The sequence below is a fragment of the Brassica napus genome, chromosome A10 (assembly GCF_020379485.1).
Source record: "Brassica napus cultivar Da-Ae chromosome A10, Da-Ae, whole genome shotgun sequence".
NCBI classification, from domain to species: domain Eukaryota; kingdom Viridiplantae; phylum Streptophyta; class Magnoliopsida; order Brassicales; family Brassicaceae; genus Brassica; species Brassica napus.
Window position 1 is genome coordinate 898,880 of NC_063443.1, and position 15,877 is coordinate 914,756.

The 15,877-nt window shown below is 40.8% G+C and overlaps 1 protein-coding gene across 2 annotated transcripts; it reads right to left on the reverse strand.

Annotated features, from left to right (window-relative positions):
• Positions 1-175: 175 nt before the first annotated feature.
• On the reverse strand, positions 176-14,528 carry LOC111201409 (protein SPIRRIG). 2 transcript variants are annotated; one of them, XM_048743344.1, is made up of 20 exons: positions 13,985-14,526; positions 13,683-13,752; positions 13,450-13,535; positions 13,079-13,214; positions 12,944-13,000; positions 12,631-12,801; positions 12,299-12,490; positions 12,111-12,176; positions 11,663-11,777; positions 10,351-11,516; positions 9,541-10,240; positions 9,317-9,419; positions 8,099-9,213; positions 6,354-8,004; positions 6,025-6,187; positions 3,164-5,937; positions 2,609-2,917; positions 2,163-2,469; positions 1,921-2,067; positions 176-1,822 (listed from the first exon to the last, which is right to left on the reverse strand). In XM_048743344.1, the coding sequence occupies exons 1-20, from the start codon at positions 14,170-14,172 to the stop codon at positions 632-634; spliced, it is 10,707 nt and encodes a 3,568-aa protein (XP_048599301.1). In that variant the 5' UTR covers positions 14,173-14,526; the 3' UTR covers positions 176-631. The 2 variants fall into 2 exon arrangements, with proteins under 2 accessions (XP_048599301.1, XP_048599300.1); XM_048743343.1 differs by having other exon boundaries at positions 3,164-6,187; positions 13,985-14,528.
• Between the last annotated feature and the right edge of the window lie 1,349 nt (positions 14,529-15,877).

Consider the following 15,877-nt stretch of genomic DNA (forward strand, 5'->3'; position numbering starts at 1 on the left):
ATGTAATCCAGATAACTCAAATGTGGCCAAGAAGGCAGCACAAAAACAGTTCAAGACAGAGCTACACGTATTAACCAAACTTGGTAATAAACTAATAATCCAAGAAAACTTGAATCTCTTCTTTATCAGAATGATTTTACTTACCCATCTATCTCACTCTTTCTTTAAAATCAAGAACAGAAAACAATACCATTGACATTGAGGCAAACGATGAAGAATACAAAAGGTCACAAACTATTAAAACAATACAAGAACAGCATCTGACAAAATACACATGGGTCTGTGAATACAAATATGCCCAGCCTTCTGCTATTTGCAATGATTTTTCAAGAAGAAATCTATTTACACAAATTCTCAAACCAAACCTCATCTTCCTTCTCCTTCCTAATCCTGAAAACTCACCGGCAATCACAAGCGAGATTGGCTCGCCTTGCTCTCTTCCTCTTAACCTGCAAGCCATTTATGCAACAGAGCCAGCACTTTGTTCAGACTTTGGTCTTCTTCCTACTACTTGGTCCTGTCTTCAAGTCACTTCGCCAGCTCTCTCTCTCGGTTCTAACCAAAGAAACCAATGGGGAATGTCTGGTCTCAGCTTTACATCCTAAACCTATGACGCCTGTTTCAGTGAAGCTTATTTCAACGAAGCTTGTTTCAACGAAGCTCTTAATGTCTCATCTGGCAATGTCCATGAAAGCAATTGTCCAGCTGAATCGCCGCTCAGTAACTGCTTCAGGTCGCCCGGGAGATAGAGAGCGGTGACCGGTTGTTTATGGAATTTCAGCACCTTATGCAGAATCAACTTGTACTCTGGCACTTGATCACCCAAATTCAGCCCTCCGTTTCTGTTGCTACTACTTGTTTTGCTCTCGGCACTCAACGGATCAGTGCAATGTATCATCCGCCATATTTTGATTGCTCCACTCTGATGACCAGTTACATACCAGGCTGTTTCAAGCCAGTCAGAAGACGTCGAGCCTGTTACAGATAATACTGAATCAGATGGTAACTGCGATGTGTTAGCCACAGCAAGGCAGTCGCCATTGATGCTCCAAACCGCAAGGACAGTTCCAGCCGCAGTTACAATCTCCCCGGTAAGGTCATTTATGTAGATTGCTGAAATGGGAACTGGGAAGTCAGGAAGCTGCCTCACAAAACTCATCGAACTGAGATCCCATATTATAACTGTGCAATCATCTGACCCACTTGCGATCATCATGTACGGTTGACTTACACGTAGACATGTGACTGTAGCTGTGTGAGCACACAGGGCTTTTTCTAACCGTAAACGTCGTGAACTACGCGGGCCATCCTTGCTTACTCTCCACACGCACACTAAACCATCTTCTGCTCCAGTGACCACAATGCGTCCATCGTGACTAAAACCAGCACACTGGATCTGGTTGCTTTCATGGAGATTTTCGTGAGTTGATAGCAGTTTGTCCTGATCATAACTCATAAATCTCAAACTCCTGTCTGGGAACCCCCATGTTATGTATTTGGTATAGCCTCTGGGTTTCAGGAAGCAGTTAGCCCCGGCAACGAGCACCTTGTCGTGGAAAGTAGTGATTTGGCTTATAGAAGATGGACATTTACGTGTCTCGTGAGGAATTAGATGCATCGAATGTTTCAGAGGGTGGAGAGGAACTTTTCGGTCTGTTCTTCTTTTGACATGAGCTTTCTGGAATAGCTGCTTCGGAGTTTGTCCAAAATGATTAATCTGCGCTAGTATGGAAGCTTTCAATGCGGGGTCGCTAACTGCATCAATATCAACATTTCCCTCGTACGTGTAATGATAGAAAACATTTACAGCTTCTTCTGCAGCCTGAGAATAAACAACATTCCAATAACGAAAAGTAAATAACATGGCAACACTTTTAGTTTCTGCATTTTACTTGGCTAGAGGCAAAATGAAAAGTGTACCTTTCCTCTCTGTTTGTACCCAAAGATGAGATCTATCCAGTGATGCAGATTTTCTGAGACATAATCTGACTCCAACGCTTCTCTGTGCTTGAGGATGAACTCACGTACACTACCTCTCGCCCACGGAGGTAAAAAGACATCACCAACCTAAAATTACGCAGAAGAAATAATATATATCAACACTATATGAAAGGAAAATGGTACATTCAAGCACCATTGAAAGAACTGGAATCGGCACAAACCTTCTCTCCCGACTGTTTTTCACCCAAATCAAGACTGAATCTATTTTCCAAAAACTCTGGCATGTAGAAGAATTCAGGAATGAGTTCTTTTACGTCTGATGTATTTCCCTTTCCAGCTGCACTTAGCCAAGTATCTTTTATACTATTGAAGAGTCTATCAGCATGATCAAACTGACCGCCCTGCAGCTTCTGATTTTCAGCACTGAACGGTGGGAGGCGAAGAAGGTAAAACAGAACAATTCCAGCACTTGAATAGTGAGAACCGTAATGAAATTTTGGAATCTCAGGATCATCCCAGCTCTCATATCTGAAAACAGAGAAAGTAAAGAATTATGCTGCATGAAACCATATCCACTTAACAAGAAAAAAGAAAAAAATTAAGATGTATGACAAAGAACACAAGGGGAAGGTGCACTATAAAAAAGTTTAAGATGCACAGCACAAACCGTTTCCTAAATTCTTCTTCTCCTTCAGGTGTCTGGCAACCCATTGGTTTGTGAAGTTTGCGGAAAGTTTTTGGATCTGACAAATCAAGACTCTCACTTTCATAATCTGCGAGAACCCATGGAAATACCGGATACTGCGTGAGATCACTGTATCCACGTCCTGCTAGGGTATTGAGATGCATTAGGTAATGGAAATTGCTGATTTCCCCATTTTGCCATCTTTTCGAGAATGACTTTGCCATTAATCTGAAAAGGCGGCTTCCCTCGTTACTTTCCTGTTTTGCTGATCCTGAAATAGTTGTGTCGAGCCTGGGAAAAAAATAACAGAATAAATAACAGTTTTGCAGATCAATGAAGACAGAATCTAGTCTTTGAGAAGTAAGCTTAAAAAAGAACACCCATCCCATGCAACTCATTGTCGTTGACTGATAAACTTATTCATTAACCTAGTGAACATTGAACTGCTATAAAATATTTAAAAGAAACAACTGCAGTATGCTCAACCCAGTGCGAGGAACAAACAGAAACGAGATGAAAATAACGATAATACCGTACATGCTGTTCCTTGAAAGGTTCATGGCAACCAGATTTTTGAAAACTTCTTCCCTCTCTTTCTTGTGGAACACGAGGAGATCATTACATCCATCCATGCTAAATATCTCAATGGCAACCGGACGCAGCTGGTAATCACGTTTTAATATTTCATGAACATTATTAAGCTTCCACATACGCCAAGGATGCGGCAAGTTACCAGTCGTGCCCATTTTTTCTTTTCCCCAAGCACCCCCACCATATGCCCATGCTCTTCCGCCTACTGCTCTTCCCCCTAGAGCTCCCGTTTTCACTGCTGTCGTCCAAGATGTGCTAGACTTGGACTGGAAATCCAGGCTGCCGGAGGCATCTTTTTTCACACCCAACGCTTGATCAATAACAGATAACTCATCTTCGCATTCCTTCTCACAAATACACCCATCATCGTCAATATAAAAGTTTTCTATCACATACAGACAGAACTCCCCTATTAAGAAGATTCCATCATGCTTGTCGAGATCAACAACTCTCTCACAGTTGTATCTGAACCTAATCTTTTCAAGATGCTCCAGATAAGGTCTGATCAGATACTCACCATCATCATTCAGTTCATTCTCTGATTTTTCCTCCTCGCCTTTAGTTTCATCCATTTTAGCAGAAGATGAATGTCTTGGAGAGCCAGCCTCAGATTTTGCAAGTGTGTTGTCTGTTATTGGCACAGATGCTGTACTAGATTTGCCACCAAAGTCAAGAGCAGAATGAAGACTTGCTTCGTTTGTACTACTAGCTCTATCATCATTCCATCCATTTCTGGCAGAAGCGACATCTTTAAAATCATCTGACTCTTTCACAAACGCCTCATCATAAAGTTCACTGAGCAGGAAAGCTGGTTCGGAATCTGTGTCTGAAATAACTGGCCCATCTTCATTTTTCACTTTGGGAAGCTCAATTTCCCCAAGTTCTAACTTTCCATCAAGAACATTCTGGATGCTATCAATTTTTAGCTTACATCGTTCAAGCTTTTTGCGCATTCTGTACGGACCTTCAATCGGACAGAGCTGCCATTCGGGATCTTCAGACCTTTTGGATTTACGCATTGGGAATATTCCACGCTCATGCACAAGCTGCTGGAGATGAGTTTGCCACTCACTCTCAGCATGAAGTATCCAACCATATTTGTTTTGCCGAACGACTCTAAGCTCAGTAGACATGGCATCACGCAGTACTTCTAGCGCATATCTCCGCTCATTCAACTGATCCCAGTGTTTAACGTCCAGCTTCGACATATCTCGCGATTTCCTCCCCATCTCTTTCTTCCGGCGACCTTCCATGCCTTTTATCCTGACACCAGGAAACTTCGCTGAGCCAGCTATGTACTGTACCCACATTACTGCAGCACACTGCTCCAGAACTTTGTTAATTATCTTATCCGAGCTTTCAAGCCACTTGAAGAATTCTGGTAGATTCCCAGTCAACAACTTATCAAAACCGCCATGTAAAACATCAACTTTTTGTCCTTGGTTTGGTTTAGTGACGAGCAAATCCTCGAGGGCAGATCTTCGGTGTACCAGTAAATATTTGACAATATCAAGTGACATGTTTTGCACACTCTTTCTCTGGTCAAGGAATAGGGAGATTAAGTTCACACACAGACAGCAACTCAAATCAGTATCAAGATTGCTTGGGCAGAATATGATTCTCCTGTTTGCGACCAACAACTGCAGAAATGTTGAGATGTCAATCCCAGATTCATCAACAGCTGGATTCGGAGATGGCCTCTTCTTAGATTCAACAAGTAAACCCAGTTGTGATAGTAGGTCCTCCTCTCCAATAGTTATCAAGAATGATGGGAGGAAACAATATAGTACCATTCTATTTGTGTTTTTCAGGATAGAGTGTACATAAGCATCAAGCTGCCTTGTTGCTCTTCCAAGGGATAAGAAACCTTTCCCGGAAGGAGTGACTTCTTCAACCCTACCATCTTTGTTAGCTAATTGCAGCATCGACAACAGGAATTCAAGAGCCCTAAGAACACCAGAGGGGTGAGGAAAAGCACCCATGTAAACACGGTCCACTATCATCCAGCAAAATGTATCCAAGTTCGCAGACCATTTGCTCTTGTCCAATTTCTTCTCGTCTTCTTCATCATCACGCAAGAGACGCCTTTCAAGATAGTTCATGACTCTGCTAAGGCACAAGCCTTGAAAGACCAGCACACTTTCAGGATCAACATAGAAAGGAACCATTTCCAATATGCTTTCCAGAACCGGTACAGCTTTTATCTGTTCAGTCATTAGGTCGGCAAGTACCTCTGCCATAAAATCTAACACGGCACTCGCTCCGGCAGAACAAGGCCCGCCACCATAGCCAGTTTCATCTGTTTCAAGGAGAAGTTTTGGGGTAACTGTGAAGAAGGCATGGGCAGCAGAAGATCCTTGGGAGCCTGACTTTCGTTCTGAAGACGCATCAACCTCAGTACCAGAGACATAGGATTCAAGAGAAGGAGAACCCACTGTAGAACTTTTAGATTCATGATAGTTAGAGCCTAGCCAGGATGCAAGTGCAACAACCGGAGATGGTGATGGAGTGAATGAGACTTTGAGGCCTGATTTTTCAGATAGAAGGGGAGACTCGATCATATGGAAAGATGCAGAACTCTGAGAATCTGTTGCCTGCACTTGATTTGCATTCCCTTTAAGATCTGGAAAATCCCTTTCACTTGAAGCTGATACAGGGCCGACATGATTATCATCTTGTTTCTTAATATCTTCAACACCTTGAAATGATTTACTTGAGTCCTGCGGTGGTGGTGTAAGAATGTTCACCATCTTATCATTAACCACAATATTTGCCGGTAAAGGCATTTCTTCAGAACTAAGACTGACCTGCGCTTGAGGGAAGCTTCCAGCACTGATGGAGGTCTTGGTGGACTGGTCATGAGGCAAGCTAGAGAATGTTCCTTGTGAGCCGTTATCATCACCGTCATTTATATGCTTCTCTTCTGCCTTCACGGAGAGCTGTTTCGCCATCTTCACAGCATAAGCAGCCCTACAGGACAAATAGTCTTTAGGCGCAAATTATGAAAATAATTTTAGTCTATTTAACGACTATTAAGTAGATATAGGAAAATAATTTATTTTCAAAAAGCTAACGAAAATCATCAATATTTTGTAGGTGGTGAAAAAACTATATCAGCAGGTCTGGTGATGCCAACCTGACACAGGAAAAGTAAAGGTCAGCACAGTTTTCAACAAAGTCTGCACGCCTGCAAGCAGCAGAGAATTGAGGGCACATCTTTGCAAGGTCAACCATGAAACGGAGAACAGACGTCGCAGCGGCAGGAGCTGAAGCTTCGCCACCCATCAAACGTGCTGCATACGTTTTGTGCATCAACGCTTCCCCTTGCAGCTCCCCAGTCATTTCTGCCCCCTCTACAAGCTCTGCCACAAGACTAGCACTGATCTGCGAAAGATTTCCAGATTGGTGGGCGAGCATTGACTGCATGATCAACCTGTCATAAGTAGATCTAGCCATTCCCACCACCGAATCCAACAGATCTATGAACTTTAACTCGACATGGCTTCCATCATTCGGAACTAGTGCATGAAAGTCTAACATCCGAACCTCCGGTAATCTTGGATAAACAGGTTTCCCAAAGATCAAGCAGAACAGTATGTAATATATGTCTGGGGAATCATAAAAGTTCTGAAGTACCCGCATCAACCCCTGATAACCTCCACTTGTCCGAAATTTAAGGGAGAAGTTTGGAGAAGAAGCAAGACAAACACCAAGAAGAGTCATGATCCACCTCATACTAGTAGGATGCACAGCTTCGTCAAGGAAGTATGTTATTAGTTTTGACGAGACTATCTTATGCCACAGCTCCAGAAGTTCCTCTGCTTTTATGGTCACCTGGAGATCAATGAGCATTTCCAAAAGCATATTTCTCACAATTACATGCTTTCCCATTGACTCGCGCAATAATGAGCTTCGTGACTTCACTTCCGGTGGATTAAATGTCATAATCACAAACCTAACCACATTTTCAAGCTCAGAAGTCAGGAATCCATCTTCTAAGATGCATCCAAGCAGAACAACTAACTTTTCTAGCACCGGAACTTCCACATCACCTCTCTGAAGTGTCACTAACAAATGTTCCACCAGATTGATTCTTCGCAGAATTGTAAGATTGTGATTCCTGTACCAATGCATTGATACCAGATTTTCTAGAAACCCAAGTAAAGCAATCTGGATGGAAACAGGGGATGTTACCCAAAGGGTCCAGTCCAAGAGGACATGCTCAATCATATCCACGTTAGATAAGACAATGCAGTTTGACGTTTCAACAGGGATGTCTGTTTCTAACTCAGAAAGATGACTAAAAGAATCCTTGGGAACAGAAAAGTCATCCATATCCCCGTGAGACCCAACTGAGGAACTTTCGTAGCGGAACCTCGAAAGACCAAGATCCTCATAACTGTTTTCGAATATAGTCTCCGTAGGTGTCACACTAATATTACTCTGTATACTCTCCAACTTCTTTGGCTCTGAAAACAAAGCTTCGCATGCAGCAATTTGGAAAAATATCTCCAAAGACTGCATATCAAATAGAGTCATTTTGGGACGCAAAAATAGAGCTAGTAAATGATATCCCCTGATAGTTTGCATATCCTTCACATTCTGAGGGTTTTGACGAAGCGCACAGGCAAGCAATGAAAGAGCCATGTGTAGCATATCTCTAGATTCGGCAGCTTCAACAAGCGCGAGTACAACAGTCATTCCTCCAACGGGGCGGATGGTATCGCCAATCACACTTTGTCTGCAGATACATACATTTCCCACCAGACGCCCGAAACGTGGTATTCCTAAACAATTTGAAAAAGCAGAATCAGTCAAACAACAAAATCAGATCAGATGCAAATACATAAAACGAAATGAGTATTTACGACCACAATCTACCTCCAATTGGAGAAGCAGCAGCGGACAAGGGGTCAACCAGATTGAGGAGGGAAAAACTTCCAGACGCCCGGATGAACTCCGAGCATGTCCCATCAAATGCAAATATAAGTTTCTTGCCAGGTAACTGAAAGGAAAGATTTCCTAACCTCTCAAGATCCCAGACAATTCCACTACCATCTGCCTTGGAGTCTCCTTGTCTATTGCTTCCATCAAACTTTTGCCCATTCGACGATGAGGTCATATCACTGTCTAATGAGTCCAGGATAGCCATGCTCCCCCCACCACAAGCCTGATTTGGCACAAAGCGTAAGAGATCCGCATCCTGGAAAAGACCTTTGTACCCTCTACCAAGAATGTACATGAAACCAATGCAACCCGATGAGAGCACCTCCTCAAAAAGATAACATGAGCGTGTTTTCCATGTCAGATCACTAACTCTGGCACAAGTGGATGGCGTTCCAACTATTACTTGCAAAGATTTTCCAACAGGCGAGGGAGAGTACCCCAGTTTACCCGTGTGCCTTAGTTTCCCATCAAGATAGACATTTGCAACACTAGCTTGGAAGAGTCCAGCAAGAGCATTCGGTTTACTATGAACAACAGCAAGATGATGCCACCTGCCCTCTTCAATCTCCAGCCCAGAAAACGATAAAGAATTTGAACTGCTAGTGGCAAGGGTCAGAATACCATCCTCCTGAAAGTAAAGTTCTGCATAGAATGGACTTTCATTGCTTACAGCACCAACAGAAAATAACCGAAAAATGTTCTGCTCATGTTGCTGCGCACTCGAGATGCGGGTCCTTGATGAGGAGCCAACTTTGGAGGCTTCTGATTCTTTTCCTTGGGTTGTTAAGAAATTACGAAACTGGAACCAACAAACAAATGAATAACCAGCAGCAGGAGGCCAAGATCTTTCTCCCAGAGACACCTGAACAGAAGCATGCCCAGTTTTGCTCATGTCCATCTCTACAAAAGGAGCCAGGGATAGATGGTCCAACTCTGTGTCTTCCATGAGAATTAGTTTTTCCATCATCTCAACTATTGCATGATCTGACTTCATAATCCTCATTTGCAAAACATATCTAAACAGTATTCGGAGCTCAGACGGGGACAATCTACACAAAGAAAACTACATATTAAGATAACAGACAAAGAGAAGAAATGTGACAACCTTAGAAATGCATTCTGAATATATACTAAATATACAGCAAGTCGTACCTGTATGCTCCAAGAATTTCCACAATCTTCAAAGCATAAGAAAGAAATGGAGATGAACCCGGAAGAAAGGGGTAAATTATCTCCAACAGAAGTTCCACACAGCCTGTTCATTTCAATTTATGAAAAGATATAAAGAGGTGAGAGAGGGAGAGAGAGTAAGAGGAAAAACCAAAAGCAATAGGGTTCTGGAAATTTATCGAAGAATACAATGGCATGGTTCTTACCAACTGATGTGAGGTTTTCCTGATTGAAAGGACTGGCACGAGCAAGACTTTCTAGAAGGTTCAAAAATTCTAGCTGCGTTTTTGGACTAAAGAGCAACAATGAACGTATCAGAACTCTGACTGCACCTGCATTGTAAATTCTCTCCTTGTCAGGATTGAACTGGCCTGATGGGGTTGTGACAACAAAAGTAGTCTTTTCACTTTCTGTAATAGCAGCAGAGGCCGCAGATTCTGATGCCAAAAATGGTGGAAGCACCACTTCAAGTGCAAGTTCCAACAACAGCTGTATAACCTGCGTTTCCAACTCAACACACAGCAATCCAGACTCCACCAAGAGCTCATAAAATGTCTGAGACGTTATAACGGCGTGCAGTTTCATCCTATTAACAGCATTCTCACAGACGGCAGCTGTCATAAGGCGAAATAGATATTTAAACAATTTGATGTAAACCATCAAATCAGACTCATCCATGTGATCTTTGTCCCCTTGAAAAGTGTGAAGAGTCGTCAATAAAAGAGAGAAACCAGTCGCTTCGCCAAAGACTCTTTGGGCAGATCCATTGACACCAACGATACGCCATAGAGCACCCATTGTATCACATTTGGCATCATCATGAAGCTTGTATTGATGGCCAGATATACCAGTGACCATTCCACTCTTCAACAAATCAACAACAGCACCTAATTCTTCGTGATGGACCTGGTTAGAGAGTCAATAAAAGAGTAGTCAGGATTTTTGCCAATTACGCAGAATATATTCAATACCGGCATCGGTGTAATCTATTACATCAAGATGCTGGTTCTATGTACCTGTTTAGTGTCTTCCGTAATTAGACATGATAAGACTCTCAGGACGCCAGTTCGATGGGCATCTGATATCAAGAAAGGAAGAATAATCGTCACACCATTGGCCGCACGAAAAGATGCCTGATTAGCCTCAGCTTTCTTCAACAAAGAGATCAAACAATCCCAACCAACGGTAATAGTTTCGTCAACTTCAAAGACAGGTAACTTTCCTGATCCAGATTCCATCAACTTTGGTGATGAAATGATGGCATCTTTAGTATCTAAGTGCTTTTTGAAGCTACCAGAGCTAGGCTTCGGATCAGAATGATCAGAGACTCCACTATACTGATCTGGACCCATAAGAAGCTTGTGTTGCTTCAAATCATCTTGCAAGACTTCCAAAACACCAACTTCACGTAGGACTTTCTTATATTGTTGATCAAAAGATATGAGCTTCACAAAGAAAGAAAGTATGGTGTGCTTCAACTGAGATGTGATTGGCTGTTGCAATAAGCAACAAAGTGACAACAGTTCTTGCTCTGGAACACAACTGACCACCGTGACAGCATATTCAAGAATTTTGAGAATTATATCTTGCAGCGAGGGAGGAAAACCAGCCATGTTGAGGACAAGTAATGGAACGGTCCTTAATTCCTGACACAATCTATAGTTTTCCACGTGGCTAGAGAATATCTTGAACATTCTATTCAATACTTCTGCCTGAAGATCCTTATTATCTGCCTTCAGGAAGATATCTTGTAGCATTTGGACAGCTTCCAGGTCTTTGACTTTACTACTTCCCTGCTCCCACGTTTCATCATATATACTATCCACAGATGAAGTTCGACTTCTGCTGTGCCCAGTTGGCTTCGTTTGGGATGAACGTGTGGCCCTACCAACAGATGGCTCAGCTGGACCAGTCTGAGCCAGAGTGACAAGGACATCAAGCAATCTCGACAGTGATGGAGAAAAGTCTTGTGTCGGAAAACCAGCATCTTCCCTGCCGTTCGTATTTTCTACATCAGGAAACAGTTCAGAGCCATCTGAACCACTATCTTGATTAACAGATGAACGACTGGACACAAAAGTCTGATTTTTGGGCAAGGAAGATAGAACCAGGGCAAACTGAACAAGAAAGTGGTAACCGTGTGCATTACGTATGTCATCCCTGAGTCTAACACCATTAGCCTCTACAAAGTCAAAATATAAAACGATTAGTAGCCGTAATACAAACACATTACATGTCCATAAATACAATGTAGCAACTGGATATTCTACTCTCGCGTTGCATTTTCCATACGCTCGTAACATATTTAGAGGTGTAGACTATATTTACCAGGTCTGTATGATAGTTCCACGCATTCAAGTAACAAGTCCACAATGCCCATCGTGTAGGCTGAGTCACCACAGTTTGGATCAAAATCTTTGACAGCCATCAAAAGAACCTTTATCTGCAAGAGAAATCAAGAAATTATTTGCTTCGTAGATTTGATAGACTACTACTATAAGCAATTCACAAAAGGGAATGAAAACCTTTTCAACTGCCATATTGGACTTGTCACTTTGTAATACTATACTTCTGAAGAAACTAAAATATTTACATACAACATCTAAATATCATTTGCTTTTATTCTGAAATCAACATAAATCTCCTGAAAATCAAGTCCTTGACATAGTTTAAACATTAGCAAGAAAGAGTAACCTAAACCTAAGATGAAAGCTTCTAAATATGCACAAGAATCGATAAACTACACTCAGGTAGTCTGCATAATTCATTGCCATACCAGATGGTGCTTGCGTATATATCTTGATGTGCTCCCACTGTCATTGATTAGAAGAATTCCAAGGATCTGGAAGAGGCACGAGAGGATGTCAAATGAAAATATAAGCATCAGTTTATTCAATCAGGTTTCAACCGTGAAGTTAGAGAGGTGTTCATGACACAATGCTAACGTAGATGGACGAAAAATACCTGCATGGCATGTCTGTGAAGCTGTATGCTATGGAGTGTAACTAGACCTTCTCTATACTGAGAGAAAACTGTAACGGCGCCATTGGCAACCATATTAAAAAGCGCCTCAAGAGAATCATCTTCAATCAAACTCTGAGCAGCAGAAGGATTGCTTGCTAAAGCTTTCATGATATGAACAACACTACCCTCCACCTAAAAAAATAAGAGGGCAAAATTTTTTAAAAAAAAATTATAAAGAATATGTGTAGTATGAAAATTTGGTTGTCAATATCCAGCCAAAGAAATTATTCGTAGTCTTATTAAAATTTGGAATAAAACTGTTGAAACAGAACCTCAAGTCGTCTAGTCTGAAGAACTCTGCATCCAGCATCTGTGTCTGGTGATACCTCTTCCAAACCAGTTGTTTTACTTTTGCTTGGTTCATCATATGCTAGAAGCGCACTGAGAACGAGTATTAGACAGCAGAAAATCCCAGAATCCAGTAGAGATTGTTTGTCGATGGGCTGAAAATGACACATACAAAGATAGGAGGTACACATTATATAAGGCATAAAACCATCAACGATCCAACATCCTGGATGGTGTGAAATTTAGCATTGTAAGATTTGATGGAGTGGGTAAACTGGAAAAGGTCAAAAAGGGTACCGCAGATACAAGTACTTCAACAGCAGTTAAGAGGTTGGCACCAGGACTAAATCCCTCCTGCAAGAGGAGATCATGGATTAGAAACAGAGAAGAGAGGTGGACATGTCAAGATGCACAATATTCAGAATGGCAAACCTTGGTGACATCTGAAAAGAACCTTAATACTTTAGCTACATCCAGTGACCTTGCCTTGCTGCCGATCTTCAATTTCTCAATATCTGTCACAAATGCTCTCCCAATGACAAAACAGAATATATGTGTTTCTACTAACCTGCAATCAAAACAAAATTTTCAAAAATGGATGATGTTTTCAAGTCTGACCTCCGAGCATAGAATACGAGGTAGAGAAGAAGACCCGCTAGACAGGTGAAGAACATACAGGTTTAGAAAAACGTATACCCCACCACATAAATTTGGTGCAAATGCTATTTTTCACTTGGAAACAACAAACCCCACTTCAACATATATCCAACCAGAACGGTAAAAAAGAGCTAGGAAGAGCTTACATAGTAACTAACTGATCTACATTGGCATGCCGCTTCACTAATCTACAAAAGGTATCCACGGTCAGGTTTAAGGCGGCTTCCTTCTCCTGCATGACATACAAACAATTAGCACTCATGATTTGCTAATCTTTAGTAGACAGATCCAGTAATAGAGAATACAAGATCCCAAGATTGAAGGTAAGACAATCCGGAAAAAATGATTTTAACTGAGTAAGGATAATCAAAGTAAGAACCTTTTCAGAGCTTGAAGAACGGAACTCTTCCCATAATCTCTTGAAGTCCAGTTCCAACTCATGGTTATCTCTGATTTCAAGAAGAGGATCCAATTCATAAAACTGATTAAACTATTTAAATCCAAAAAATGTCAAAGAGAGCAGACTTTGACTCTCAAATAAACAAATCTAGCACTCAAATAAAGCAATCTAAAAAAGAGAATACTTAGTTGATGTTGATCACTTATAAAGCAATCCACAATGCACGTCATCGGGAACCACAACCAGATCAAGCAGAGAGCTAGAAAGAGTAGAGAGGATACCTCGAAGGAGACGAGCTGAAGTCAAGGCGATGATTAGACGACGCGTCGGGGTGAGCAGAGGAAGGAGAGGCGGAGGAAGACGGCGGGGCAGATAGGTCAACGGCGAAGGAGTCGGAGGTAGAGGCGTCAGGGGATTGAGCTAAACCGACCTTCTCCTTGAAGTCCTTAAGCAATGTTGCCCATTTCATGGCTCTCCACTTTCATCCGACGACGACGACGACGACTAAACCAGATCCGAGTCGTCGATCGGAAAAAAGAACAATCAATCAACCCTAATTGCGATCAACTCGAAACTCTTCTCATCTCTCCAAAAGATGAAATTGAGCTAAGAAGTGCAATGTAGGGTTTCGTGTTCAGAAGAAAGATCTGAAAATAAAAATCGATTTCTTATTAATTTTTTTAATTTTGATTAGTGATTTAGATTTTCACAGATTAATCAACCCAAAGCGAAGAAGAAGAAGAAGATCCTTTCTTTCGTAATTATTATTATTATTATTTTTTTTTTTTTGTTCTTGTGCTGTTTTTTTTTCTTTTGTTTGTTGACGGCGTCTCTCCGCGCCTTGATTGTCGCTCAAGTCGTCTCACTTTCTCTCTCTAGACACGATTTCGTTTGTTCCTCTCTCTCTCTCTCTCTCTCTCTTATTTCCAGCTTGATTTCGTTATTAGTCCTCGTATTTTTGTTTTATATTAGTTTGATACCCATTATAATATTTCATTCCTATATTGACCTATTATAATCTAATTAAAAATTATGTATAAGACTCTCCCAAACCGATGGCGCAGACAATCAGCCAATGTATAAGAAAAAAAATAATAAGACACTTGAATTTAAATACATTTGACAATTTATACGTGAAAGTAACATAAGTTGACTCGCTCAAAAAATTTTGAGCATAATTATTATTTAATTTTGTTTTATATACTAGATGTATGAGTATATTATGTCTTTTGTATATGAAACTTATTCAACTACTTGTGGATCCTGGACGTAATTGTTAAATTTGTTTTTATGCAACTAATAGCGGAAACTTAAAATATATACATGAGACCTAAATTGTAAATATGAAGAAAAATAGGGACCAGTAAAAGGTCAAACATCAAAGTCCATTATAGGTTCACGTCTACAATCGGACGAAGAGCCCACCGGGAACGAGAATGCCACGTGTTTGTCTAGGCTTTGATGAGCGATTGCGAGACGTGATGCCCTCCTCTTTGGACAATATTATTACAACAACACTTGTGAGTTGTTGTGACCAAAACTTTTAGTGCTTTTTTTTTGCTATGTTGTAGAAGTTTATTCTGTGAAGAACATTATTGTTACTAGGTCGTGGATAATAGTTAATGTTTGTATAGACAACTATTCAATTTGGAAAAATTCAAACTAAACAAAAAAAAAGTCGAGTTTGTTTGCTGTATCTCCTTGCTAAAGTTTGATTTGCTCTATATAGTGTGTGTACTTTTCACCTGTTATATTATATATATATATATATTAATCTTAGTATCATTTTGCTTTCTTTGAAAATATGGCTTACATGACACGGTGAGCAGGTTGTGGGCTTTAGGTATTTAAAAACAAAATGTAGAGGTCACGTAGACTAAACAAGCAAACAAGAAGTGGTGCATTTCATGGTAAATAGCCATCAAACAAAAGTATAAAAAGTTGGTGGATAAAAAAAGTATATACTGTATAATTTGCAGAAATAAAAGCTAAACTAGGTCAAGAAGTGTAATTTCGAGCATTAAACAATATGATACTTGTATTTTCATTTGTTTGATTCTTGCGATGTATAAACAAGACAAATTGTGCATGACAAGCGACGGCTATAATCATGCCTCACGACATAAAAGTATAGAATAACCAAAAAATACCGACGAAAAACAGACAAAGTTATG

What these genes read in the sequence shown, in the direction of transcription:
- LOC111201409 (XM_048743343.1), bottom strand. Translation starts at nt 14,172, where the DNA reads ATGAAATGGGCAACATTGCTTAAGGACTTCAAGGAGAAGGTCGGTTTA. An exon ending in GGAACTATCATACAGACCTG is followed by an intron (nt 11,517 to 11,662) that starts GTAAATATAGTC and finishes TTGACTTTGTAG; the next exon opens with AGGCTAATGGTGTTAGACTC. An exon ending in AAAAACAGTCGGGAGAGAAG is followed by an intron (nt 2,068 to 2,162) that starts GTTTGTGCCGAT and finishes GCGTAATTTTAG; the next exon opens with GTTGGTGATGTCTTTTTACC.